General features: G+C 31.8%; 1 protein-coding gene across 6 annotated transcripts in view; it reads right to left on the bottom strand.

The window, feature by feature from the left end:
- The window catches only part of LOC139488990 (extracellular serine/threonine protein kinase FAM20C-like), a 46682-nt gene extending 19856 nt beyond the window's left edge, over positions 1–26826 (bottom strand). Inside the window, exons 1-2 of one of the 6 annotated variants that reach the window (XM_071274992.1) lie at positions 26482–26826; positions 10143–10844 (exon numbers count right to left, since the gene is read on the bottom strand). In XM_071274992.1, the coding sequence (XP_071131093.1) occupies positions 10143–10633 (491 nt within the window). In that variant the 5' untranslated portion in view covers positions 10634–10844; positions 26482–26826. Of the gene's footprint in view, positions 1–10142; positions 10845–11051; positions 11090–11114; positions 11237–12841; positions 12893–14223; positions 14451–26481 lie in introns of those variants that run through there. The other 5 variants (XM_071274993.1, XM_071274996.1, XM_071274994.1 and 2 more) reach the window with 5 other exon arrangements.
- Positions 26827–27083: the final 257 nt, after the last annotated feature.

Raw genomic sequence — 27083 nt, 5'->3', positions numbered from 1 at the left:
TAGTTCAATACGTGAATGATAATTACTGCAGTTGTAAGCTGATTAAATCTTCCCATGCATATCTAATCTATTTTCATTGCATGTTGTGTGGTAAACTTTGCACCAAATGACAGATACGTCACAATATTTCTCGTCTGCTGAATTCACAATAACTTAACTGATTGGCATATGTTTTAAATATATGATTGATAAACGTGATAAACAATGTTATAATTTCTATATTTCCACAATAATTTATGCTATTGAACATACATAATTATATCATTATTACCACGTGTTACATAGGGCCATAATAAATAATAGGTTTGTTTGCCCAAACGCTACCTACCCAGAAAAAAGCTGCCTACTCAAATTCTTTTATTGTCCTGATTTGAAGAAGTTTTTTTTAATCAAATAGGCATGAAGACTAATAAACATCTGATACTTCAATTTCTTTTTTTGAAAAAAAAAAGAAAATGCCTACCTTCCTACCCACTGTCTCAACCTTTGGGTAGGGTTTGGGCAAACCAAAATATTTTTAAGTGTGGCCTAGGTATTTTTATAACTATCCGAGTTTGAAGTTGTAACAGCTATATGTACCTTTCAGACAATGGCATATAAAAATACACCTGCTGTCCAAAAAGTGCTCCAACGTGCAAACGAGTCCATGCTAAGCTGTTGACCAAATGTGAAGTCGTTCTGTTCAGTGGTACATTTTGTACCTGTGAAAAGTGTTGTGGAAATGTTTGTTCGGCGACGGGACAAACGAAGAAGGACAAGGTGAATGCAATATAGTTACATGTTTAATCACTTCAAGAGTATGAATCTAGTTAAAAGCACTGGCATTTATAAGAAGTTGATTCTATCAATGTGACCAATCATACCCGTTGTTATGTTAATATGAATAATCCATTGATAGATTGCTTGCTTGATTGATTGATTGATTCGTTGACTCATGGATTGATTGAGAAAATTGATAATTACATACTCGGTCCGAATGCATGGAAACAACATGCATAATTTTAAAACACATATTAAATTGTACCAGCCTCAAACTGAATATAATTAACCTATTATATTAATCTATAGAAACCGACAACACCTTTTTTTCTTTCTATCATTAATTTTTAATTTAACTAAAACGATTTTTATTCTTTTACTCACTGTTCCGACGGCTGTTGTTTTACTTTGAAGATTTATAATCAGACGAATTATTTGTTTAGTTTTATTACATTGTTTGCTCATTCAAACGTAATATTTGATTATTTAACAGAATTATTTGTTTATGACACGGAAAATGTTGTGATTCATTAAATATAAAATAGCGATCAGATCAAATGTTTGATTTTTATAGCAAAACAAACATATGACTTTAAATTTCAATGGAAAAAATATAGGTCACGGCCTTGATGTGAAAGATTTATATACATGTATGCACTTTAAGATGATGACAGATTCATTAAATATAATTCAAGGCAGAAGGAAGCCGCAGATCCCCCCCCCCCCCAAAAAAAATCCCCTTGGATCCCCAATGGAAGGTATACTTTTTTTTTTTGCCCCTGAATTATCTGACAAAAAGGTATATAGTCACTATCATATGATTCAGCAAGATATTCACAATGGATTAATATTTAAGTAATGTTCTCATTGGAATTGGTTATTTTCAAAACTAAAAGGTGCTTGAAATTAAAAGGTCTCTGTAAGGACATTATAATTTTAAGTTATTTGGGAGCCGAAATAAATTGCTTGGCCTTAAGATTATAGACTTGTTTTGTTAAGGGAGCTCAATTCTCAGTTTCAAAGTAATTAACTTTTCAAAACACTAGTTTATATTGATAAGGAATTAATAAGGAATCCAAAAAGCAAAAAAAATATATAGGTTACCGTGCTTGTTTTCGAGATATGAGCCATTGTAATTTTGGCGGGAAAATATTCTCTCTTGACTTTTCATGGCTTTATCATTGACAAGTTAAAGTTCTCAAAAACTGTTAAAAAGTAATTAAAATTTTATAAGACTTTTACAGATGGCTTATCATTATACATGTTAAAGAATTTCAAAAAGAAAAATGAGGGTCACTGGGCAAATTTTTTCAAGGCATTTAAATGGATCCAAAAATTTGACAAACATCAAAAACATGACAAGCCAGCTTCCTTAAGTGTCCTTTATTGTTTGAAATATGTTAAATCATATTTGATTTTACCATAAATGCGGACATATAAACTTAACTGTGCTTCCTCTGAGATAAGCGTCACATTTGTTCTTTAATTGAAGAAAAACAGTGTTAGGGGAGATAACTCTTACAAAGTTAAGTATTCGGTTAAGCAGGGTCACCCTGAGTTTTGAAAGCGCATAAACTTAATTGTACTTCCTCTTAGATAAGCGCCACATTATAGTTACAATCTAATTACACTGATGTTTATGTAATCCCTGATAATATGTTGCCATTTTCAATAATAATGTTATAAAATTATACTCGTGTCTGTCTTTCTCTCGTTTAGAAACATGTTTCACATTTTGTTTTGTAAGTGACAGACCCTGCACTAGTTTACCGCGTATTCTAGATTAACACTTGACCTCTTCACATAACGGATCAATAACTAATGAAAACACTGATTATTCAAAAAGCCTCAAATTTGCAAACATTTGATACTAAGAGGGCTTCAAGAGCCAAAGGTGAAACCTGTTTAGTGACACGATTCCAACAGGATTTTGAGTGCTTTGATTTGTTTTAAATCAACCGTCTCAAGTATCAGTACGAAATTAGCCTTCAAACAAACAAACATTTGACTAAATATACCAATAATCTCTAATTAAATGATTAAAGTACCGAAGAAGATCAAGTGTTTAAAACCTGTAAAATGTTAAGATACTTGTATACTTGTGCACCAGCTGTCTGCAAAAATCTTAAGACTAATAGATAAAATGTCAACACTTCAAAAAATACAAAGAATTGAGAAAATATATCAAGCAGCATTTAAACCTCCTGTCTTTTCAGATAGTATTAAACAGCACGTCGTAAGCCAAAACATATGTCAGCTTGTTCTTCAATCGAACCATCAAACCATGGTTGCTCTGTTGTTTAATTGGGAAATCAACGCTTTACTTTGCTGTATATCTTAACTATTTATTTTATGGACTCGTCGAGTATTATTATCAGTGTGTTTTATGCAATATAATGTCCTTTGAAGTGGCAATATAAAATGAACTTTTCATTTATGAAATATAATAAATGTCTGGTTTATTTGTGTTTTTACAAGAATTATGTATTTTGTATTCAAATAAAAATGCAAGCAGATCATATCGGAAAAAGAATTAAGCAATTTCTTTCACAATTTTCAAAAACAGCTGGTACTAAACATGGACGCAATGGAAATATGTTTCTCAATTTTCAAAGACTCTATTGTTTGATCGGTGGTAGGCAAGGAGTTGCCTTTATAGGCTTTATATGTTTGATCGGCTATCGACATGCAGTTGTTGCGTGCATACTATTTTAACTCCCAGAATGTTCTTAAATTGTATACGATGTAATGAAATTAATTGATAAAAAGGCTGTGCAATTGAAACTGTGCAAATGCACTAAACGAATGTTGTTATACGTCATGTAGATCGATTTGTGCGTCAATTATGTAATTTGCGTTGCTCCTCCTTGCTTCATTTTCTATACCCATATCAGAAATGCACTAAGAATTTTAGTATATAGAAAATAACCTTCATCAATTAAAATGACACGTAGGTTGGCTGCAAAAAGGGAAATCCTACAATTTTCAATGCAACATTCACTGATAATAAAAATATAATTTATAGTTCAGGCTATCCATGACAAATGTCGAATCGTTTGTGTTGGTTTTGATGCATTATTGCTAACTGAACAACAGCACCTACAATAGCTTCAGGCCCCACTAACACATTGTTTAAATTGTAATGTTCAAAGAATGTGGACTGTTAGCTTGAAATGTGTTACAGTAACTATTTATTTACAATGACGCTTGTGTATACAAGGACAGTTTTACATTACACAACTAAAGAATGAGAAGGCATGAGGCAGTTTGATTGGGGGGGGGGAGGGGGTATCAAGTATGCCTAAAATTGGGTTCAAGCAGTCAAAAATCAAAGAATGCTCTACATGCATATTTTCTGGACAAAGAGGCGGGGAAACGCCTCCTCTATCAATACAAATGTTACAAGTAAATCTTTTCTGAGGGTTTCAAGGGTAAGATCAATCACATACCCATTAAGATTACTTAACCCGAACAATCCAGTCGTTATATCTAGCCCACTACGATCACTCTACAAGGAACAGTTTTGAATAGAGGGCGCTAAAGATTATTATAATCCGAAAGATCTAGGTTGTTGATTTAAATTATGAATAGAATAGTTAAATGCTAGATAATATCACTGATCTTTGTGAAAATAAATTTACAGATTTGTTGCCGGGTACTACCGAAATGTTATATACATCCTCCCATTCTAAATATATAGAAAAACACCCATACATGTATTGAGATAACGACGGTTTACGTATTGTACCTAGGCTAGTCCAAAAGATAATTATATCGTCAGATCAGATGTTTTAATACGTCATTTGTATTCGAATTATCCATCTTTTTCAAAATGAATTGTCACAATGGATTTTTAGTATCCAGACAACCCATGAGACGAGGATATGTTTCAAGACGTTTCCATGCCTCCTAGGAGAAAATATAGAGTGTAAATAGGCAGAAAGAATGATTCCCTTTAAAGCACTGGCGACGATTACCCGTAAACGAACAAATTATTACTGTTACTTCCAAGACTAATTGCAGTACTGTATTTCCGAAAAACAATGAACAATAATACTGTTGCATGCACCCATTCCGGAAATACATATAGTTAATATTTCATATTGTTACTTTTTGTGGGTAATCGTAGCCAGTGCCTTTTTTTTAAATATTGTGCTTAGTCTTTACATTGGGAAATGTCTAGACTTCAACAGCTCTTAACCAAGTATGTTTTACAAAGTTGCTTGGTAGACATGAAAACATCGGGTTATTATGAAGGAAGGAAACACAAAAATTTGTTTTGCCTTGTCTTACAATCTTAAAGGAAACTTGAACAGCAAAATATTAATAAAACGTGAACTCTTCTCCAGATTTCTTTATCCCTTATTTTCTTCTCGTTTAAGCTGTATTCTTGAATACAGCTTATACAGCTTAATTATTGAAATATAGAAAATGGACGTCTTTTTTTCATTTAAAGGATCTATGTAAGCCAGAAAGCTCTAAAATTGATTTTTGAAAACATCATTTGAGAAAAAACATTTTGTTTGTGTTATCTGTCTTTATTCCTCCTATACCTTCTCTTCCTTCAATGCAAACATCAGTCCTTCATTCCAATTGGTCGACATTACAGAAATTTCTAGGTTACATTATTGTTTCGTGCGTTCTCCTCGTCGATATGCGTGAAATATTTGCGACTGGATATAAAGCTAAAATTAATTATTCAATCGTTCTTTGATAATTAAAAACAAACACTTGTATTCTTCTAGTTCTGTCATAAGATGCAACAATATATCATGCACGGAGTCATTGTCGAGTAAATCAGTCATGTTTATATATGATATGCAACATTCAAATCTCCGATCTGTTTAGAAATTTTTCAGAATCCCTGAAGAGAAATATTTTTGATGGAGTTTTTTATGGTACTAATTTGAAGAAAAAAGTCATGTCCAGATCTACTTTCAATGAAGTATTACGTCAGACGTTGAAACATCAATGATCACTAGAACACACCCGCAAAATCGCGGGCATATACAGCTTGTGAACTGTTGTGGGATGATTTTTTGTAAAAGATATTATGCATGGAGAATTACATAAAAGGTATCTCCCTTTTTGGAAAGTCCGATATTTGTTTCCTTTCTGTTAAATTCAATTATATTTGTGTTTCTGGCCTACGACCACAATTATTCTTTTCCTTTGCTACAATGCTTCTTTTGGTAAAAGTCAAATCAAATTAAAAATTTGCACCGTTTCAAACATGAAATGAATGTAACTGCTTATATATAGACCATTATTAGTCTAAAATGTATGCTTCAATCTATGACAATCCATCAGTGCTTTTTTTAGAGCCTTATTAACATGCCAATGGTAGGATTTGAATCATGTATAAATGACTTATACTGACTAAGGCTAATTTGAGGGGTTGTCGATCGGAGGGGTCCTGATCCCGAAATCCCGGGCTTAAAACCATGAAATCCCGAAATGCAGAATTTAAAGAAATTCGTATCCCGAAATCGAAAAATATATTCCCGGATCCCGTAAGGATCAATCCCCAAATCCCGATCTTAAAACACCCGATCCATACCCCCCGAATAAGGTCCTGCCTCCCTCTAATCTCTACCTTGTTTTCATTCTTGCCAAATCACTAATTTCCCTTTTAACAATAAGTTTTTATGCCCCAATTATGGGCATTATGTTTTCTAGTCTTTGCATCCGTGCGTTCGTTTGTTCGGTCGTCCGTCCGTCCGTCTCGTCCGTCTGTCCCACTTCAGGTAAAAGTTTTTGGTCGAGGTAGTTTTAGATGAAGGTGAGCATGTTTTAGTTAGTTCAATATATATGCAAGTGGTATGACCCCTTAAATAGTTAGTCTGTTTCCCGGTCGTTATTGAAATGGCAGCCTATTGAAATTCTTGACATTTGTATATTCCGAAGGCATACTGAATGTTTTACGGAGGGGACCAACCTATTAAATAGTAAACATTTCAAAGAAAACAGTAAACAGAATCAGGGACTTTCTATACTAACATAGAAATTCCCTGACAGAATACAGAGAGTCTCTATATATATATTAAAGTAGTATAATCGTAGGTTACATGTAGATAAACGCGAAAAATATTTGTCCTCTCTAAGGAGGTATAACAGTTGTGATTTTTGCGATCTAAACACCATGATATGGAGAACGCTCTACGATTGGTTGTACTTGTGTCACATGTTTTACTTATTTCAATATAAATGCAACGGGTATGACCCCTTAAATAGTTAACATTTTAAAAAAAAACAGTAGACATAATACAGAGAGTCTCTATATATTAAAGTAATATAATCGTAGTTTAATACATGTAGACAAACGCGAAAAATAATTGTCCTCTCTACGGAGGTCTAATTTTTGTGGTTCTTGCGATCTAAACACCATGATATGGAGAACGCTCTGATTGGCTTATCTATTTTTCATTTTTGTTATCTATCATACGATTGGTTGTATTTGTGCATGTTTCAAACCGGAAGTCTTATCTATGACTAAAAGTCAGTCTGATGACGAAATCATATCCGGACTCCCTTTTTATCGTTTTTCTCCCAAAATAACTCAATCTGAATAATCATAAGAATGGATGACAAATGCGACTATGCATGTTACCTATAGGACACAGAGGCATGATGATTGTTTTATTGTGGAAGGGAGAGAAGCGACACACAAAATGAGGTCTTCTCGTTTAATAGTATAGATATGCAATGAACAACAATGTTTGATAATGTTTCCTTTACACTAGTTCCCCTTTATCATATTGCTAAACATTCGGGTTTCTGATTACCGTTCGGGTATACTCTGCTCCGTTGATATTACATAAAACACTTCTTTATATTCGTAATAATGCACGGTGTATTAAACCATGCATTGAAAGTACTTCAAATAGTCGATGATTTAAAAGGAAGAATTTCACTTTAATTTTCCGGTTTAGTAATTTTCAATATAATTATTAGATTTATCAATATTGGGAGGTGAAGAAATGAGTACATAATTTAAATATACAAAAAGTTTATGTGGCAAGACGACACGATTGAAACACTTGTTTTAATGTTACTAGCACGGTTTTCCATAATGACATTTCCAAGTTTCCATAATTTCAATTTAATTACTATTTTTTTCATTTATGCACTGCGAGCATAAAGTTATGAAATAGAGTATTGTATTGCTTCATATTTAGATGATGCACATATCCAAAAAAAACATGAAGGAAAATGTGTCTACAACTGAAGGTCGTTGAACAACCTTTAACAATGGGGGGGACCCATATTGTATGTATGGTAAACTACATGTATATAGGGTCCGATCTTGCTCGCTCGAAACCAACAGATTTCGAAAAAAAATGCATGATTATTTTCGGACTTTCGTAATTAACGCGCCATGTTCTTTTTTTTAAACAAATATGGGCACAGAGAACGAGAATGAAAGAGGTCTGTAGAGTTTAATATCAAATAAATATTCAAGTAGCTTAAATTAATTATGCACAATCGTGACATCCATACGTATAAGAATAAATACAAAGTAAATTTAAAGTCTAATTAATTGTTTTAAAAATCATAATTTATTCAGGAACATTTTTTCGAGCAAATTATAAGTAAAAGTAATTTCATTACTGTGTGTAACGATACATTATACATGTTATAGTAAAGACTTTTTTGTAACATAATTTATACATTGCAACAACAGTCACCCAACCTTGGGGCATTGTAACAACGTGTAACATACTTATTGTTATTTACTTAAGAAAAACGGTAGAACATTAATACAAAATAACATGTACAAAAGTGACATGATTAATTTGTACAATTATATAGTCAAATAAGATATAAACGGAAAATGTTGTTAATGATTAACTGTACATGTATCTAGTTAATTTTTAATGGTATTTTTCTTTGGTTTTTTTATGAAGACAGAATATATCTTCTACAAAAAATCAATTTGTTTTCGAATTACGCATTCTTCCAGAATTCATTCATCTGTATTTGTCAAGCATGCGAAGTTTCTTGTTATTTCTTTTTTTTGTTCTTCTTTGTGTGTGTGCTTTTTTTATTTCATCATTTTATTCGCAAATTCACACCCATATGAGTCAAGCAAAACACAAAATATAACATAATATTAACACATCAGTCAAAAAATACAAGTAAATACATAAAACAAAAACATATTTATGATCATGTAACTTTTGATAGACATGGACCTCATTTTCGAGCTGTTTCTTGCATGACGTCACTTTAAATACTTTTATTAATTATCATTAGAATTTCAAAAGACATAAATTGTATTTATGACTAACGAACGTATTGCCGGTCAATTTATCTTTTTTATTTTTGACTTTTACATTTAATTACAAGGGTAGTTTGCATATGAGGTGCCCCTCTTTTAAAAGCTGATTTTTATTATATATTTTTTTTTGGGGGGGGGGACAAGATGCTCATTCTTTTATTATCTGCGTGTCGTGCTTTGTGGACTATTAATTGGCTTTTCGTCGTTTTCCCCTTACATCTATAAATATTTGATAACATGCATGTAATAATTGTACCTTACAGTTTTGTTTTATATAGATTATTGTTCTCTGTTACTATGTAACTACAGTTTTATGAGAAACATTGTCATTCATTAGATAGTCTTTTCTACGTTTTTCCTACGGCAATGGTTTTGTTCAGTGTTAGTTTACTGCCTCTTAAAAATTGACATCTTGACCCCTTTGTGTCCGTCCCGTGCTACTATTTCAAAAGTCCAATACACAAGACATATTTTGAGCCTGTAAATTGGACCAGATCGTGAGGAGTTTACCATTACACATACAACATAAGTACGACCATTGATGTCTATATAACTTGAATGGTGCTATTAATTGTCACAAACTTCAGGTAGGTTGACTGCTTTAGGGATTATCTACATGTAATTAAATCTCATTTTGTAGTCTGACGCAGAAGCAGGTGTGTTATAGTGACGATATATTTTTATGATTCCGTTTGCAATACTCATAATCTGTAAAATCAATTTCATTTTACATGTTTTGATTTCAGATAAAATTTGACTGACCAAGGGTTTTAAATAAATGTAACACGTGTTTGGACTCAGTCTTTACACTGAAACCATATGCTGAACAATGAGAAAGTTTCATCTGATTTGATGAGAAAATAAATTGGTAATTAATAAAATATGACTGGCCATGGGGCGACTATACATTTTATGTTTTTCAGAACACAGAACATGTGTAGATACATCTAAAAATGCTCTACATGCCCAAATATCTCATATACTTCTAGCTTTAAAATGGAAGGTGCCATAAATCAAATATGAAAATAAGTGGCTGAGATAAAGCATAGGGAGGAAGGAAACACGATTTCATTGTATAAATAAAGTAACAATAATAGCTTACCCTTCATATGTCCGGTATGCTGAGAGATATTTTCCTTTCTTGATGCTATCGCTGTAATTTTCTATCAATTGTTTGTACGACATTTTCCTTAGTTTCTCAAAATTGTAGATTTCTTTATTTATGGACTGTAATTTTTTTAAAAGATAGTCTACATCTTTATCTGTATAATTTACAAAATTAGATGATGGATAGAATTGGAGTGGTTGAACATTATTCCGGATTCCACCGACTGGCCTTCCTTGGAATCCACGAACTAAATTAGGGTCCCCCTTTTCGGGACTAAAATCATCGCTGGTGTAGTTACTTTTGTTCAACCGTTTTCGAATTGCAGACATGTGTGCAGTATTTTCTCCATAATTCATATACCTTCCACTATTAGTTAATCTAAAAGAACTAACTTTTACTTGGGGTAGTGCTTGTAGAAGAAAAACTACACTACACACGAACAAAGTTGTAATCCCACCAAATAATACACGTTGCTTCCACTTCATAATATATTCAATAAATAACTATACAATTTTACATCCATTTCTATAAACTTGAATCACATTTTAAATTCCACAAGATTTTTCAGCTTGTGTACTCTCCCATACTTTCCACGCATTTGAATCCAACGTCGACTACAACTCGATTGTCAGGGAAATTGACATCGGTGATCATTCAAGTGACTGTCAGTCAAGCAAGTGTTGTATATATTATACTCTGAAATAACAAAAAAAATCCAGGTATGTGATTATTTATATCACTTTAATCAGTGTACATAACGGAATGGTATCACACTTGTTTATAAATCTTCAAAGTAGCCACTAAGCGCACAGATTCAGTTGCTTGTAATGTATTAGGTTTCGTTTTGATTGGCAGGTGTTTATTTCAAAACAATTGATACGCACAGGTTAATTGTTAATCTACCTGATTTGTGTTGGGTTTGTTGACAGTTTAATCATGCGAAAACAACTTTACCTGAAACCTTACCTGAAGTTATAATGGACTTCTTCAATCAACCTATAATAATCATATTCATAATTTATTGTTTGTGTAGTATAATGGCTATTCCCGGGGTACAACATGGTCTATTTACAAATAATTATGTAAGGGTAATTGATGTCTTTTTTATTTGTTAAGAATGCACTAAAAATAGAAAATCAATATGTTCATAGGTAACTATCCTTTATCAAACTTTAAACTTTAAATAATATTTGTTTTAAAACTTTAAAGTGATTTCGATTGGTATTCATTTTTGGTTGTTTGTAAAACCTCCAGTAGCAAGTATTTCATGGATATTCCGGACAATAAGCTGATTTTTGCAGAATAAACGATAACGAAACTTCATTGTTCATTTAATTGACAAATTCAGAATTTTATAAAGTTTATAATTTTAAAAAGAAGGTAATTATAGAGGTTTATATGGAAATTACATGGACGTTAACAAAATCTACATTCTTGTCATATCATTTTTTTTTAAACAACCAAAAATTCCACGGAAGTAAACAAAAAATGTAGTGATTTGTTTTAGAAGATAAATTTCATTTATTTTGTGAAATGTCTTGTTAATGAAACAATATCACATCGAGATTCTAAATATACGATAATTACATACTAAATTACAATATAGACCTTCACTGATGTCAAGTTAACTTTGTTAATAAAAATAAGGTTCCTTTTACTATGAGTGTTGTAAAGTTTGTTAGTAAACATTGGGCGGTCACTAAAATTGTTTAAACCCGCCACATTTTGTGTGTGCATGTCCCAAGTCAGGAGTCTGTAATTCGAAGGTTGTCGATTAAATTGTTGCTGTGTTTACATATTTGTTTTTCGTTCATTATTTCGTTCACAACTTAGGCTTTTAGTTTTTCTTGTTTTAATTTGTTTGCATTTTGGCATGTCGGGGCCTTTTATAGCGGACTATGCGGTATGGGATTTGCTCATTGTAAAGGCTGTACGGTGACCTTCCCCAAGTTTGCTAATGTCGGTGTCATTTGGTCGCTTGTGGAGAGTTGTCTCACTGGCAATCGTACTACATCTTCTTTTTTAGATGAATACCCGACAGATGTAAACCATTGCACACTCGCTTCAACTGAACATCATCTGAACGTATATATGGAAAATGCAAACCAAATATAAGAAAACTTTGACAAAATGTTATATTTGGAAAGACGACCGGCATGACGGACAGACAGGGTCTAGCGATTACCAGACATGCTGCCGCCTTCGGTGACGCAGATTAAATAGCGATGTACCATCATACCGCATCTCCTTATTTTCATTTAATGTATATTATGTAACAGTCAATGAACATCAGTCAACCATTGACCGAACTAAACTATACGTACATCAAATTAGGCATCCTACGAAGAAAATATCAACCCAGTCACCCCAAACTTTCAAATTAATATAAAATGTCATTCACATGATGTCGCAGATAGTTTGTTAAACACCATTCAAAACTACAATTCTGAATAATACATTTAAGGTTTATATACCGTAAAAGACCTTACAAAAATGAAAATTGTCAACCTTAAAAATAAATATATTAAGCTCGTTCAATAGTGTAAGAGAGATTAAATCAAAATGGAATTATATTAACTAAAGTACGGATTTCCTTTTCAATTTGAATGTAATATGTACGGGGTTTTTTAAAGAAATTTTGTCAACCCTGACTCTTTGCTCTTAATTCTCAATTAAATTTGAAAGATACAAACCAACTCTTTTTCAGCAGAATTGTAAATATTTCGCTGTAGACTTCCTGTGACCACTCCTAAAATGTAAAATTTCTAGATATTTTTTTTTCAAAATTTAGATATTTAAAATTTGAATGCTTCTTTTGCAATTTTATTTCGGCGTAAAAGTATGGTCTGAAGAACATTTTGTATGAAGCGCCTTCAAAAATGTGCGCACGTTCCATCTCTATCCCCGTCTTCATCCCGACCCATCTCTACAATCGAGGCGAGCACACAACCGTTAGAATCCAGAGGATGTCGACCCCCCGTTCATGTTGAAGTTTATCGATAATATTGAAAGCGTTGTGAAGCTTTGACTGTCGGAAAAACTATTTATTTGGCGGATGGCATACATTGTATTGGTCAATGACTTGATTTAATTGTTTTTATATCTATATATGTTAAGTTAGACTAAGTCATTAAAGTATAAGATATATCTATTTCTTTGCAATTCAAGTCCTGCCAACTCGAGTAATAACGGCAATGTCTTATGTGTTTTCTTTGCGGTCGAGTCATGTCGATTTCATTAAAGGTTAAAGGATGCTGGTGTTTTGTCTTATATTAATGTTGCGACTGTCATACAAGTAAGATATTTAGCTAGCTAGAAAACCATGTTTAATATTTCCGTTTACTTCATAAGAAAGTGAGAATTGCCTACACCTAATCAGGAATATGACAGTTGTTATTCATCCGTTTGATGTGTTTGACTTTTGATTTTGCCATTTGATTACTGACTTTTGAAATTTCCTCGTTGTTCTGTATTTTTGCTATTTTACTTTTTTTTAAATGTCATCTTGGCGTGCCAACAGTTTAATTGAGGGGGGTGTGTTTTTTGTCGTATAGTGTGCTTTATTTTGCTATACAACATATGTACATTTCAAAATGGTAATTGTGAAAAATGGTGATGTGACATGAAATTGACATTATACAAAATAAATCATTTAGGATATAAAGACAAGAGGAAGTGTGCTAAAGCTTAAGTATAATTTATCTCAACCCGACAGGCTTTTCTTTTATCCAATGAAGTATATACCATTGAAAGTATAAAGCAACCGTAACATATTTTTAAAGGGCTTTTTGGTGTATTACTTTTTAGCGTATTTCGAAAAAAGAAAGAATAAAAACAATAAACGCACATTCTTCAAAAGCATAAAAGCGCTATATTGCTACGAAGCCAGAAGAAAGCCAGACGCCTCTCTTTTCGTATAAATAAATTGTATATATATCCAACAATGTGCGTATTTTGTATATCTAATTCTCTTTTATAACGTGTAAATAATACAAATAAGCTTTTCATTAATGACATAGAAAAAACTAATATCAAATTATTAATAAAAATTCATCAAGCCACGTCAATAACTTGCCTTACGAACTGTTCTGTCAGTTCTCATCAGCGTACTTGTTCAAGCAGACGACTAACGTGATTGAAGAGTGCTTGAAAAACAATGAATAATATCTCTATTAAGTGGATTCTTAGTGTACTCACCTACAATTCAATTACAAACTAATCAGGACTTATTAGTTGTATATTTCATCTAAGTAATGAAATATATTTCACGGATGTATTGTTTCACGGATGTTAACTGAGGACAGATGGTTGATACATGTATTAAGGTTAATTTCTTTAAACGATTGAAATAGATTGGATCCGCTAAATACATGTAAATTTATTGAAGAATAAACTGTATATCTTTGATCTTCCCGGCACATACTTGTTATATTAGCAAGTATATATATTATATATATGTGCAATCTGTTGAAGACAAAGGAATTTTTTCTGTGTCATCATATTTGTGGTGAAAGATACCAAAGGGACATTCAAACTCACATGTCGAAAATTAATTGACAACGTCATGGTTAAAAAAAGAAAAACATCAAACAAAACACATTATAGAAAAATAAAGACTTAGAAATGGGGGGAGGGGGGATTAAGGTGTTCTGGGAGGGTAAGCAGATCCTGTCATAGTTTTCAAGCTAAATGTTATTTTAAACCTACCTTACAGGAAATGGGAAAATGCTCTTTATGGCCATAAATGGGTGAAAGGCTGGGTTTGGATTTTTTTTTGGAATCTAATAAAATAGATTAACTGCACTCCACGTTCTTATAAGAATGCGCTAGTAATAAAATTGAGAATGGAAATGGGGATCGTGTCAAAGACGCAACAACCCGTCCAAAGAGCTGAGATTACAACACAAGGCCTCCAATCTGACACCGCTGCAGAAGCTTTCAAAACTGTTGTTTTGCTTATTACCAGTTTTAATATGGTCGATGGTTTAAACAAACCACAAATAAACGGGAGTAAAATAAAAATATAGTATATATATACAATGATGCCGTTGATCAAACCCAAGTAAGGCTAATCATTTTATTTCATGGTACTCAGGAGCCTGTAATTCAGTGGTTGTCGTTTGTTGCTGTGCAACATATTTGTTTTTCGTTTATTATGTATAGGTAAATTTGGCTATCATTTCGGGGCTTTTTATCGCTGACTATGCAATATGATGTTTTGCTCATTGTTGAAGGCCGTATAATGACCTATAATACTTGCTTATTTCTGTGTCATTTGGTCTCTTGTTGAGAATTGTCTTATTGGTATTCATACCATTTATATTGAATTTAATTACTTATTCAAAGAAAGATTTACGTTTGACAGCTGGTTCAGGAATTATGTAAATTATGATGCATACAAGTGTATATTAGCTTTACTTACATAGTATTACTGGTTTTACGACATGTATATAGGTAAATTTCTATTTATACAGAAACAAGCGTCAATGTAAATGTTGTATGCCGATAGAATTTAACAGAAGAACAACGTACCTTACACGTGACACGTACTCATTAAACCTCAAATTTGAATCCCTTATTACATGAATCTTTTCAATTAACTAAAACTTTGGATTCTAGTGGCTCCTATTCATGGTTGCAAAAGATATTCTTTCTGAATCTAACATTGATATAGATAGACTAAAAACCTGTGATAATTTAAAACAATTAAAAAATATTAAAAGCTATATTAAACCCCAAATAAACTCATACTACAACAACCTGTTGATGGATAAGTTGAAATCTATTGATGATAAAAGTAATTTAAATTTTTATAAAGGACTTGAGCCAAATATATTGATCAAACCTTACCTCTCTAACCCAAACTTTGAATTTAGAAAATTAATTACAAAACTTAGAATCTGTGACCATTCATTATTAATTGAAAAGGGAAGGCATTTTAAAATTCCTCGCGAAAAAATGCAAAGTACTAGATGATGAGAAACATTTCTTAATAAATTGTTCTCATAATTCAAATATTAGATTAACATATTTTAATTGCATTAACAGAGAAAGTAATTCATTTGCTAATCTCACTGACAATGACAAAGTTATATATATACTTAACCCATCAACACCAACACAAGTGAATAAACTAGGATCCTTTATAAAAAAGAGTCAACGGAACTGAGGACCGGGGACCCATTAATATTTACCTCATTTTGTGTATATATATTGAGTTACTTAGTCATTGTCTTTATTTGTTTTTGTTGTTGTTATATGTCACAAACTGTAAAGTTTATATGGCAATAAAACTTTGAATTGAATTGAATTGAATTAAAAAATATACTTAACCTAGTGCAAATCCAGGTACTATTGATTCCCTTTCCATGTTTTAGGCCGTGTCTATTTTTTATTTGTTTTTCGTTAAGTCAATCTTCAAAATTGAAAGGTCGATCAGAAAGAAAATCGAATTATTGTTAAAGGAAGCTTTTTCTCTAGCACAGTCTCTAGATTTGACAGGAACTTACTCATGGTATACATATGCAAAAAATATTGTTAAAGAGACTAATGTTGACCTTAATATTCTTTCTACTTGTAAGGACATAAAAGATGTAAATAAAATAAAAAACGATATAAAGATAAAAATGAAAAATAGATATGAAGATTTAATTCAAAATAAATTTCAAAACATTGATGATAAAAGTAAATTTTTTCTTTATAAAAAAATTAAAAAAGATTACAAACTAGAATCTTATCTTAATACATCTAATTTTCAGATAAGGAGATTAATCACTAAATTTAGAATAAGTGATCACTCCCTTTTGATTGAAAAGGGGAGATATTTTAAAATCCCAAGAGAGGAACGACTTTGCCATTAATGTAAAATACTAGAGGATGAGAAACAGTTTTTACTCTATTGTGAGTATAATAAAACTCTAAGAAATGATTTTTTTAATCACATATGTACTGAAAATAATAACTTTAATAATTTAAATGAAGAAGAAAAAAATCAATATTTACTAAATCCATCATCGCCTTTACAAACAAATAAGTTAGGATCCTTCTTGAAAAAGTCATTAGAACTGAGGGCAGGGGACTCTTAACAACTTGTTTGTTGTTAAAATAAAATTTGATGCTGTTGTTATTGTGTATGTTTAATATGTATGTTTATTGTGTTTATTGTGTTAATATATGTTGGTCACAAACTGTAAAGTTTATATGACAATAAAATATTTGATTTGATTTGTTAAAGAGAACAATGCAATGCTCTTACTGCAAATAAACAAAGAAAACAAATACCTTGCCCTTATTGTAAAAAAACAAAGAAAACCACTATTTATAAGTTTTTGATTACCATTCATGTCTTTTTACTTTTTAAAGGAGTAGGTCCAGTAAGACCCCTTTTTGGCCCCAAAATATAGCAGTTTCACAATTTTTTTAAAATGTAAACTTTTAGTTATTTATTGGACAGTATAATGCTTCTGCTTCATATATATGGGCTGTTTTTTGACAATACAATGCACATATATCGGGTACTAGCACCATTAAGTCATGCTAAATTACTGAAATCTTCACAATTCTAGCATTTTAGTTAAATTTTAGACGGTTTTCGTGTGAAACGAAAGTGGCCGCATTCGTGTTCATCCTTAATATTGAAATGTGAGTTGTATTTTAAGATAATACATAACATATATAAAGGTTGAGGATGAACACGGATGCGGCCACTTTCATTTTTGACAAAAACCATCTGAAAAGTGACATTTTTCGGCATATTTGGTAGATTTTTCATATTTGAGCTTGAATCGGGTCGTTTTTAATGACTAAATCAGTTAAAATCTTTCGTTTAAACTAATTGATTCAAATGAAATAGACACTTAAGTGTTTAAAAAGTAGTCAAAATCTTTCGTAAGATGAACCTGAAATTTGAGGCCTAAATCGGTCCTTACCGGACCTACTCCTTTTCGTTTGGACATTTTTATAAAATAACCTCAAATTTTGTGCTTAATTCTTTTGCGGGCGACATGGCAACGAAAAAGTTCATACATGTATAAACACATCTCATGACATCAAGAGCACATTTTCTTACAGATGCAAAGCAGGTTTATAAGTGTTCATAAACAGGACCGGATCCAGAAATGTTTGCAGGAGAAAGTTACCAATTATCCTGGTTCCCGGTACTACGTTCCAGGTATAATTAGTTATTAGCCATACTCTTGTCCCGGTAGTTATATTCATTTGGTAAATGTGTAACATACTGAATATTGCGATCGGGAACCAGTCAAGTTACCAATATAACATTTTACAAAATGGAGTAGAGCCATTAACCGAATTAGCAATACATGATCAGTAATTAGTAATTACATATGCAGTGTGCAGTGTATATTTATGTGGAATTTGTTTCCTTATAATGCAAATCTATTGTATTGGAAATAGAATGACAAGTTTGTAATTATAATGACTTATTGCTATATAAATCAAAATTTTAACAATATATACTCTATATGATGCACCATTTTCGCTTAACTCTTGTGAATGTCATTTGGTGTTCAAATGACACCCTCTGTATCCGCCTATGTTAAAAACTGTAATCTAGGCCTAATTCTATAAGATTAAAATTGGTTATGCCAGCTGCGCTTGTAAATCTGTAAAAGACTCATCAGTTACGCTCGAATCAAATAAGTTTATAGGGCTAAAAAAAGTACGAACCGGAGGAAAATCTGAAAGATCCATAAAAAAACCTGATTGTACTGTTACCAAATGTAATCTGTGCTCGTTCGCTTAAAGAGCGGACACAAGTTAGCCTCTTATATCAGTAATCAAAAATTCTCTTTTGTGTACACCTATTTATCTGACAATAGTCGCGGCGGTGTAGAATACGCCGTAAATCTATATATATACAGCAGAATTACTGCAAATAAATATATAAGAAGATGTGGTATGAGTCCAAATTAAAGAACTCTCATTCCAAGTCACAATTTGTAAAAGTTAACCATTATGTGTCAAAGTATGGTCTTCAACACGGAGCCTTGGCCCACACCGAATATATTGGGCCCCAAAAATGCCTTGTGTAAAACCATCAAAACAGTAAAACCAACTGTCTTATATGCTTATTTATATCTATTGGTGGATTGACCTTAAAGTTATTGAACGCAAATTGCGGAGAAGGCAAACAAATAATTAAAACTCTGTGTGCAACATCAATTCGGATAATTTCAATGTCAGACGATGTCACATGGGTATGTGTGGTACCGAAATTATCCTCTCATTGATAACAGTCAGGAGCATGCTACAAATTCAGTACAGTAAATAAATATTTCAGATAAATTATTTGTTTCTGAATGGCTCTCAAGTCACATGACGGCTTGTTTCGGTGCAGAATATTAGGATGGAAATAAATTAAAGAAGACGTCGGTAATACATTATTGTTAGGTTTGGATCCAGGAATTTGGAAGTAAAAAGGGATGCTGTCAAGCCAACGTTTAGACATATACTTGTTAAAAATCTGTGCATTTAGCATTATATATGAAACTCAAAAAGGGAATGGCCCCTAAATCAGCTTCTGATTGAGAAAACAAACAAACAATATAAAACCGTATTGAGATACAAAGGTATAAACTTAACACGAGTGTTTACACCATACGATGATTGATTGTTTGGTGTTTAACGCCACTTTATTTTTGCTCCATAGATAAGATCTGAATCTTATATGTAGATGTTTATATGCATGTATGCAACAATTAATCCGCTCACTCTAATAAATAGTCAGACAACGTGTTTTTGTAAAGGGGGAAGGGGAGGGATAATTTTTTTTAAATTTTAAATTACTTAATCAAAAATAATTTCATTGATAAGGAATTGGAAAAAATATTCTGTATTCAAAACGGTAAGAAAATATGTTTAAAATGTATTTCAGAATTATATGTTTTCAGTTATGAGAGAGTAATTGTAATTGTAATTAGCTATATGTATACATGTAGGTCATACAATCTTTTCCAATTGTATTATACAAATATGACATAAAATCATTAATAAAGATGAATATAAACTCGTACTGTCGTAAAATTTGATTAATTTATGATATCATTTTCTATACTATCATATATATCTAAAATAAAATAAAAACTGTAATACGATTTTTTTAGTTCGATTTGAGGTAACATGTGGCTGACTATCTGACTTACGCTAAGAAAGCAACATTCTTGTGGACATTAGAGTGTATGTAAACTTGATATTTACATTAAGATTTTACTTGTAATAAGGCACTAATAACATTTTACGGAGTATTGATATTGTTACACGAAAGGAAATGTTTCAAGCATAGAATTGATAATGCTAATATTGAATATTCATATAACATGCAATATGGAATTTTCCCGCCTTTAATTGTCGTCTGCTTGTAACAAGAACGTGGTATGGTTATATATATGTTTCTTTAATTTAATCAGATGGTGAATTTTTAATGGTTAATTTGAATTATTTTCACATAAGTTTCCCCTTAATGTCATGTTTATAGTCATTTTCAGTAAATCTTATCTTCACTAAAAGATAAAATAATTCAAAACACAAAGGTTTATCTACTTCCAGGCGTAGATGACCGGTGAGACTACTATAACTATAATGTGATAGTAGTCTCAGATAACCGTAAACAAATTGGTACAAGTTTGGGGAAATTGTGTTTTATAAGATCTGCAATTTCCAATTTATTTAGCAATCCAAATGTTTAGATTTTATCGTCACTGACAGTGTCTTGTATATTTTATTGGTTTGTTTGTCCGTGTCTTCTTTAGTTGATGACGTGAAAGAAGAAATTGTCGAATTTGAAGATTTCATGTGCATATTTAATAGTAAGAACTAGTCTTGGTGCGTGTTGCTATGTGTTTACTTATTCCCTATCGGCTGGATGTATAAGGGGAGGATTGAGATCTCAAAAAAATATGTTTAACCCTGTGGCATGTTTGCGCATGTCCCAATTCAGGTACCTCTGTTGTGACTTGGATGGAGAGTTGTCTCATTTGCATTCATACCACATCTTGTTATATCAATTTATGTTGTTTTAAATTTTGGTTCATTAATATGTTTCAGAGTCTTGTGTGGCGTCCATTTTGCTAAACTAGTATACATAATTGTTTTTGAGGCAGCTGAAGCAGGATTTTCTCACGGTGTTGAAGACCCATTGGAAAAATTCAATGGTAATGAAGTCTTTTCTTTCGATTTTAATTTAATCTGCCGTCTATCCCAAGTAAACTGTTAAAAATGGAGATGCTGGACCAAGGCCTGGACACTGTCTTTGGTCGTCCTTGGTGAAGGTAAAGCCCGAAAAGCGCTTAACATGCTTAAGACGAACGAAATTTAATTCCTCACCTATGCACTTTTGTTTTGTATATAATAGTCATATTTGTAGTCATACTTTTTGGAATACCGGTTTAGATATTGGTCAATTGACGAGACTACATGATATTTACATGTTTTAATGTGTGACATCAACTTCATTTGAGTATGAATTCACATGCATTATTCCACTAAATAAAAAGGTATTTGATATTAATATACATGTATCTCCTATTAACGGAATGAACGCTAATTTAAAGTTTGAAAACTTAGGCTTGAAAAACATATGCACTTAATAGGCGAGTGTAATATTTGAAAAAGACGTCTAGTTAACGACTTTAATGCACCCACCTAACACACGGCTAATTTTTGTTTTAAATGAAAGAATAATGATTAAACTTTGATTTTTGCCCGGTCGTCACAAAATCGTACGGTGCAGTTTTTGTAAAATTGACGTTTATTTCAGAAATTAGTTGAAAATTATATAATTACGACATGTTTTTCAAGCAAAGGAAATTAGTCGTATCTCTTCTTTTAGACAGAATAATTACGTGAATTAGATTCTTAAAATAATGAAAAACAATATTTACAACTGTAAGTCCGCATGCTTTTGCATTCCTTCTAAATATTTGACATTTTGTACGAAAATTTTCATAATCCCGACCTTTTCGGATCTACAATTAAATTTTTATTAAATGTTTTTGCAATCTACCCGTTTTAGATCACACCAAATTACTCATCAGTTATCGTTTTTTCATTCAAGATTAAGACTTAATCTCAACATTTCTTAAAATCACGAATTTCTGTAATTTTATGATGTTGGGTAGAATCACTATAATTTCCGGAATCCCTTATCTATTTCGTTATCGTTTTTTACTGAATATATTAGTCGATTTCCGTGTACTTAATAGTGCTATTAGAGTACGATAAATCATATTTAAACAGTTCTATTTCTATCTTTAACTTCAGTGTAGCTTAAATAGATATAAAATCGTCCAAAATAAAGATCAAATCAAAGTAAAACATAGTTTTTGAGTTCTTTTAGAATTCACCCCTTTCTAAATAAGGAATCGTATCGGAAAATTGTAGAAAATCTTCCGAGTCGTGTCAAATTTTCAGTCCAGTTCAATGAAACCCTTCCTTTGCTAAAAAGCAAAAAAAAAACTATCCATTTATTGACACAGATGCATAGTCTGTCATATATTTACTACATAGAAACTATGTAGTTAACACTTAAATGAAGATACAGTTGTATTGCCGCAGTGGGAAAACGAAAAGATGAAGTTTACAGAAGACTGGTCGATGAATATGAAAAAAATTAAAACATCCCATTTGAAAATACAAAATATCATAAGAGTTGCTATAAATATTTCAAAAGTAAGCACAACCTATCAACTTCTGTTTTGTCTGTACAAAGACTTTGTACTACATGTACCAATTCTACCGACCAGTAGATCTTCTATATATCAACGAGGACAGTAGATCTACAACTCATTCTGATTTGTCTGTTTGTATATTTTGCAAATGTATAAAGCCTATAAGCAAGTTACACAACTTCATAAGGTATCCTCTGAGGAGCAAACTCAAGCTGTATTGAGTGTTACTACATATATCTCCTACAATGATCTGATTTACAAAATAACTCATGATAATTTTACTATTAAATCTTTATACCATCGAGCTTGCATCGCTAAATATTTGCTACACAATTTGAAATCAGAAATTAAAGAGCTATTTAGTTCTTAACATAAAACAGCTTTTACTAACATTTCGACGATTAAAGATGACGTGCCTGTACACAAGGAAGAATTCTGGTTAACAACTTTAATTACTTGATCAGTTAACCGGGCTTAATTTCTGCCCGAGGATCGCCGCCGAGAAAACTACACAACATATTATCAGCTTCAACAAAAACTAAAATACCATGGTCAATTTATAGTTACATGTATACAGCTTCAACAAGGCCAAGGTACATCCAATATTGTATACAAAAGTTCTATAATTTTGTCTTATGCCGTAATGACGGAAAATTACCCGTTTAAAATGACTGTTATATTCAGTATGTAAAATTTAAAGATCTGAGCAGTGACTGCGAAACTGGTTGCAAGCACTTAGTGCAGCTACTTTACGGAAGCAGATATAGGGCAAAGTTGTAATCCAATCAGATGAATATCCATTATCTAAAAACATTTCACTGGATTATTCAATTGAAATTATGCCACCTGCTTTAAAAACATTTCTGTGTTGTCTTTTGGATGATGGCACATCTGCAGCAGTTAATAAAGCGTATGGTATTCATATTGACAAAGTTCTTAGATGTATGGCTTTAGTAGAATGTATATTATCTATAAATATCTTTTTTACTCTTTTTCATTTAGGTTTATCACTACCAATGCACCGTATTTATGGACACACCTTTGATAACTATTAACAAGTTTGACTGATTAGGAGATTAGAAACAATGAAAATGGGGCATACATTCTACATGGCATTATTTTTCTTCTGGGGGTTAAAATTTTATCCAAGACAATGTCGACCCAACTACAGAAACAATAAAAGATCTCCGTATGACTTTGGTTGGCTAAAAGGTAACATCGGTCCGGTATGATGTCATCGAACTTTCTACAAGATTTGATCTGTTCACGCATTGGTATAGGTATAGGGGGAGGGTTGAGATTTCCAAAAACATGTTTAACACCGCCGCAATTTTGCGCCTGTCCCAAGTCAGGAGCATCGTGCCTTTCTTAGTTTTGTATGATTTTTTTATTGTAACTTCTTGAGTATATTTCGAAGCTTAGTATGACGTCCATTATCATTTCAAAGTAGTACATCTTTGTTTAGGGGCCAGCTGAAGAACGCCTCCGGGTTTGGGAGTTTCTTGCTGCATTGACGACCCATTGGTGGTTTTTGGCCGTTACCTGCTTTTTAGCGGGTTGGTGTCTCTTTGACAAATACCTCATGTCTATTCCAAATTTTTAATTCAATCTGTATATAGTAGATCTTGTGTCCGCTTTGAGCAAAACCTCTGCTGTACTGATGTATGCCCATGCCAAGGAAGTTGTCTTTGTATTGATATGTTGACCGATAAGAATGATGAGATTACAAGTTAAAATGAAGCTATAATATTCCGATATCGCAATATTCTGACACCTAAATGGTCCAACATCCCATTGGTCCGACGTTTCGATCACGGGATTTTAACATTAGAAAGCCAAATAAAAGGTTCAATATTAGGATAGCCTTGTCCTCCGTTTGAAGCGGTGAAACAAGATAAAAAAAAACCCGTAATACTTAGTGTCAAAGTAGCCGAACGTCATCACTAGTGTAATATTTAAAAAGAGTACAAACTACTTTGTCAAGTGTTGTTTGATTAATTATATATCTCAAGATACACGGCGGCCGACTGAAGTAAAATCCAACAGATTTTGACGTTCAATGAGTGATCATATTTTCCTTGTGATGTTTTATATTAAAATTGTCAATTTGTTGATATAAATATACCAGTAGCACTTTACTCATTTTAGTTATGTTTGTTAGTACTCTTATCATATCTGATTTAGTGATGTATGAGTTGTTATAGATGTCTGTGTCATTTTGGTCTTTTGTGGATAGTTGTCTCATTGGCAATCATACCACATCTTTTTTTATATATCAACATATTGCAACATATTGCAACATATATAAAAGAAAATCTGCTCTATGGTTGTCAGGCTTTCAAACTAACAGGAGACCATACGCTTCCTCAATTTTAATAAACAGCTCATCATGGGACTTTTCTAAACAATTAAAAATACGTCATATGTTATATATTTTCCCCTTGCTTCAAATATTTTGTTTCGGATTATTTATATCAAATTTGCAGATATATATGTTTGTAAATACGTGCAATCAAATGATATGGAGATATTATATGATTTAGATAATGCAAGGGCGACTACAGATACATTTGTGTGACTTAAATGTTAATTTTCAAAGACTCCGAGAGAAAACGTTATGTAACATGCGTTACCGTTAAAATCAACCAAAATTAATTAATATTATGATAGAAATATATTTTCCCAACAGTAATACAGCATTCCTATAAAATTGTTTCGTTTTTGCATTTGTTTTGACTCGATTTTACAACTGGAAGTATCCGTGAATTGAAATTGCACCCATGACCTTTGACCTCGATTTAAAAAAAAATGCACCATAATTTCTTTTGACGACCGGGATATTTAGAAAGTACACATTCTTAGCTTTCTAGTGATATATAATTTAGCCGTGTGTTAGGTAGGTGCATTAAAAATGTAAATTTGGCTCTCATATCACTCGCCTATAAATATATGTCATATTCATGTAACTGTATATTTTTTTAACTGACAGTATGTCAATAAATATTTAGTTCAATCAGCTACTAAAAGCTGATGAACTGTTTAATTATTCTTTTTTATAAACTCACTTAAATCACAATACTATCTTATAGATAAAAGGCACTCCATTTGTAAAACAAATATTGTTTGAACTTTGTTTTTGATAAATCATTATAAATATAATTAACTGTATAAATATATACTGTGTATTTTACTGTAGAAACATTTCAAAAGAAAATTGATTTTCCCCCTTTATTCATATTTCTTTCTTTAAATTTATTTATTCAAATTTAAGCAAATAAAGAATTTAAAAGGAAATATTGAATTTCTATGTGGTTATATGATTCTGGTCGATGTGATGTTGTTATTCGTTATACAATATTTACTTTAATTTTTTGAATTAGAAAAAATAATTTGTATAAAGCAAATCCAATAATTTGAAACTCTTAACTTTAATGCAAAAAAAAGATAATTGAAAAACAGCTTCCATGCAAAAAAAGATTATGTTACTGCTATTATAAAACTTACAACTTAATCTGAAACAGTAAAGACATTATAAAGAAATAATAATGAAAATCGACACCTAGCGGAATATTATTTTTCGTATAAAATCATATTTAACATATTTAACATAATTACACTTGTTCTAACGTAATTGCTGTGCAACTTACCTGACTATAGCTAGCGATGTCAACAAAAAGCCCCTTGTGTCATTCAAAATTACATTTGACTTGTCTTCTGCTATAAGTGAATGATTGATTTAATCCCTGCTGACAAACTATTTCTAAGTTTTACTTCTAATTGAAGCCGTTTTGTAATTTGTGCATGCGTTCTGATTACTATACCAGTCGGATGGTTGCTACATACAAACTCTTCGTGTGCGATACATTACCCATCTTTTCATGCTAAGTTTACTTTTCCGTCAGTGTGGTTTGTTTAATTTCCACATCAAAATGTTGATTTCATATTGTGATCAATGGAAATGAATTCTTGGATGTAAATATTACTATTTTACTGCCAAATCAAATTTAGACATGATTAATTGATTTTTTGGGAGTAGAAAATGTAAATTTTATGATTGTTTGATTTAATTTCTGCATTAAAAGGTTTTTAATCAATTCCAATGAACAGACTTGCAACATCTTCAAGGCGAAATGTACATATTTATTGTATATCTACAAATTGGACATCGATCAGATGTTAGAAGTTAAAAAGTAAGGGATCGATTTGCCGTTAACACCGATCTAAAACCTTTAATTTGTTTTCCCAAATC

The sequence above is a fragment of the Mytilus edulis genome, chromosome 9, assembly GCF_963676685.1.
Source record: "Mytilus edulis chromosome 9, xbMytEdul2.2, whole genome shotgun sequence".
In the NCBI taxonomy this organism is placed as follows: domain Eukaryota; kingdom Metazoa; phylum Mollusca; class Bivalvia; order Mytilida; family Mytilidae; genus Mytilus; species Mytilus edulis.
The sequence above is the reverse complement of the archived record's forward strand: the minus strand, read 5'-3'. Positions and strand labels throughout refer to the sequence as shown.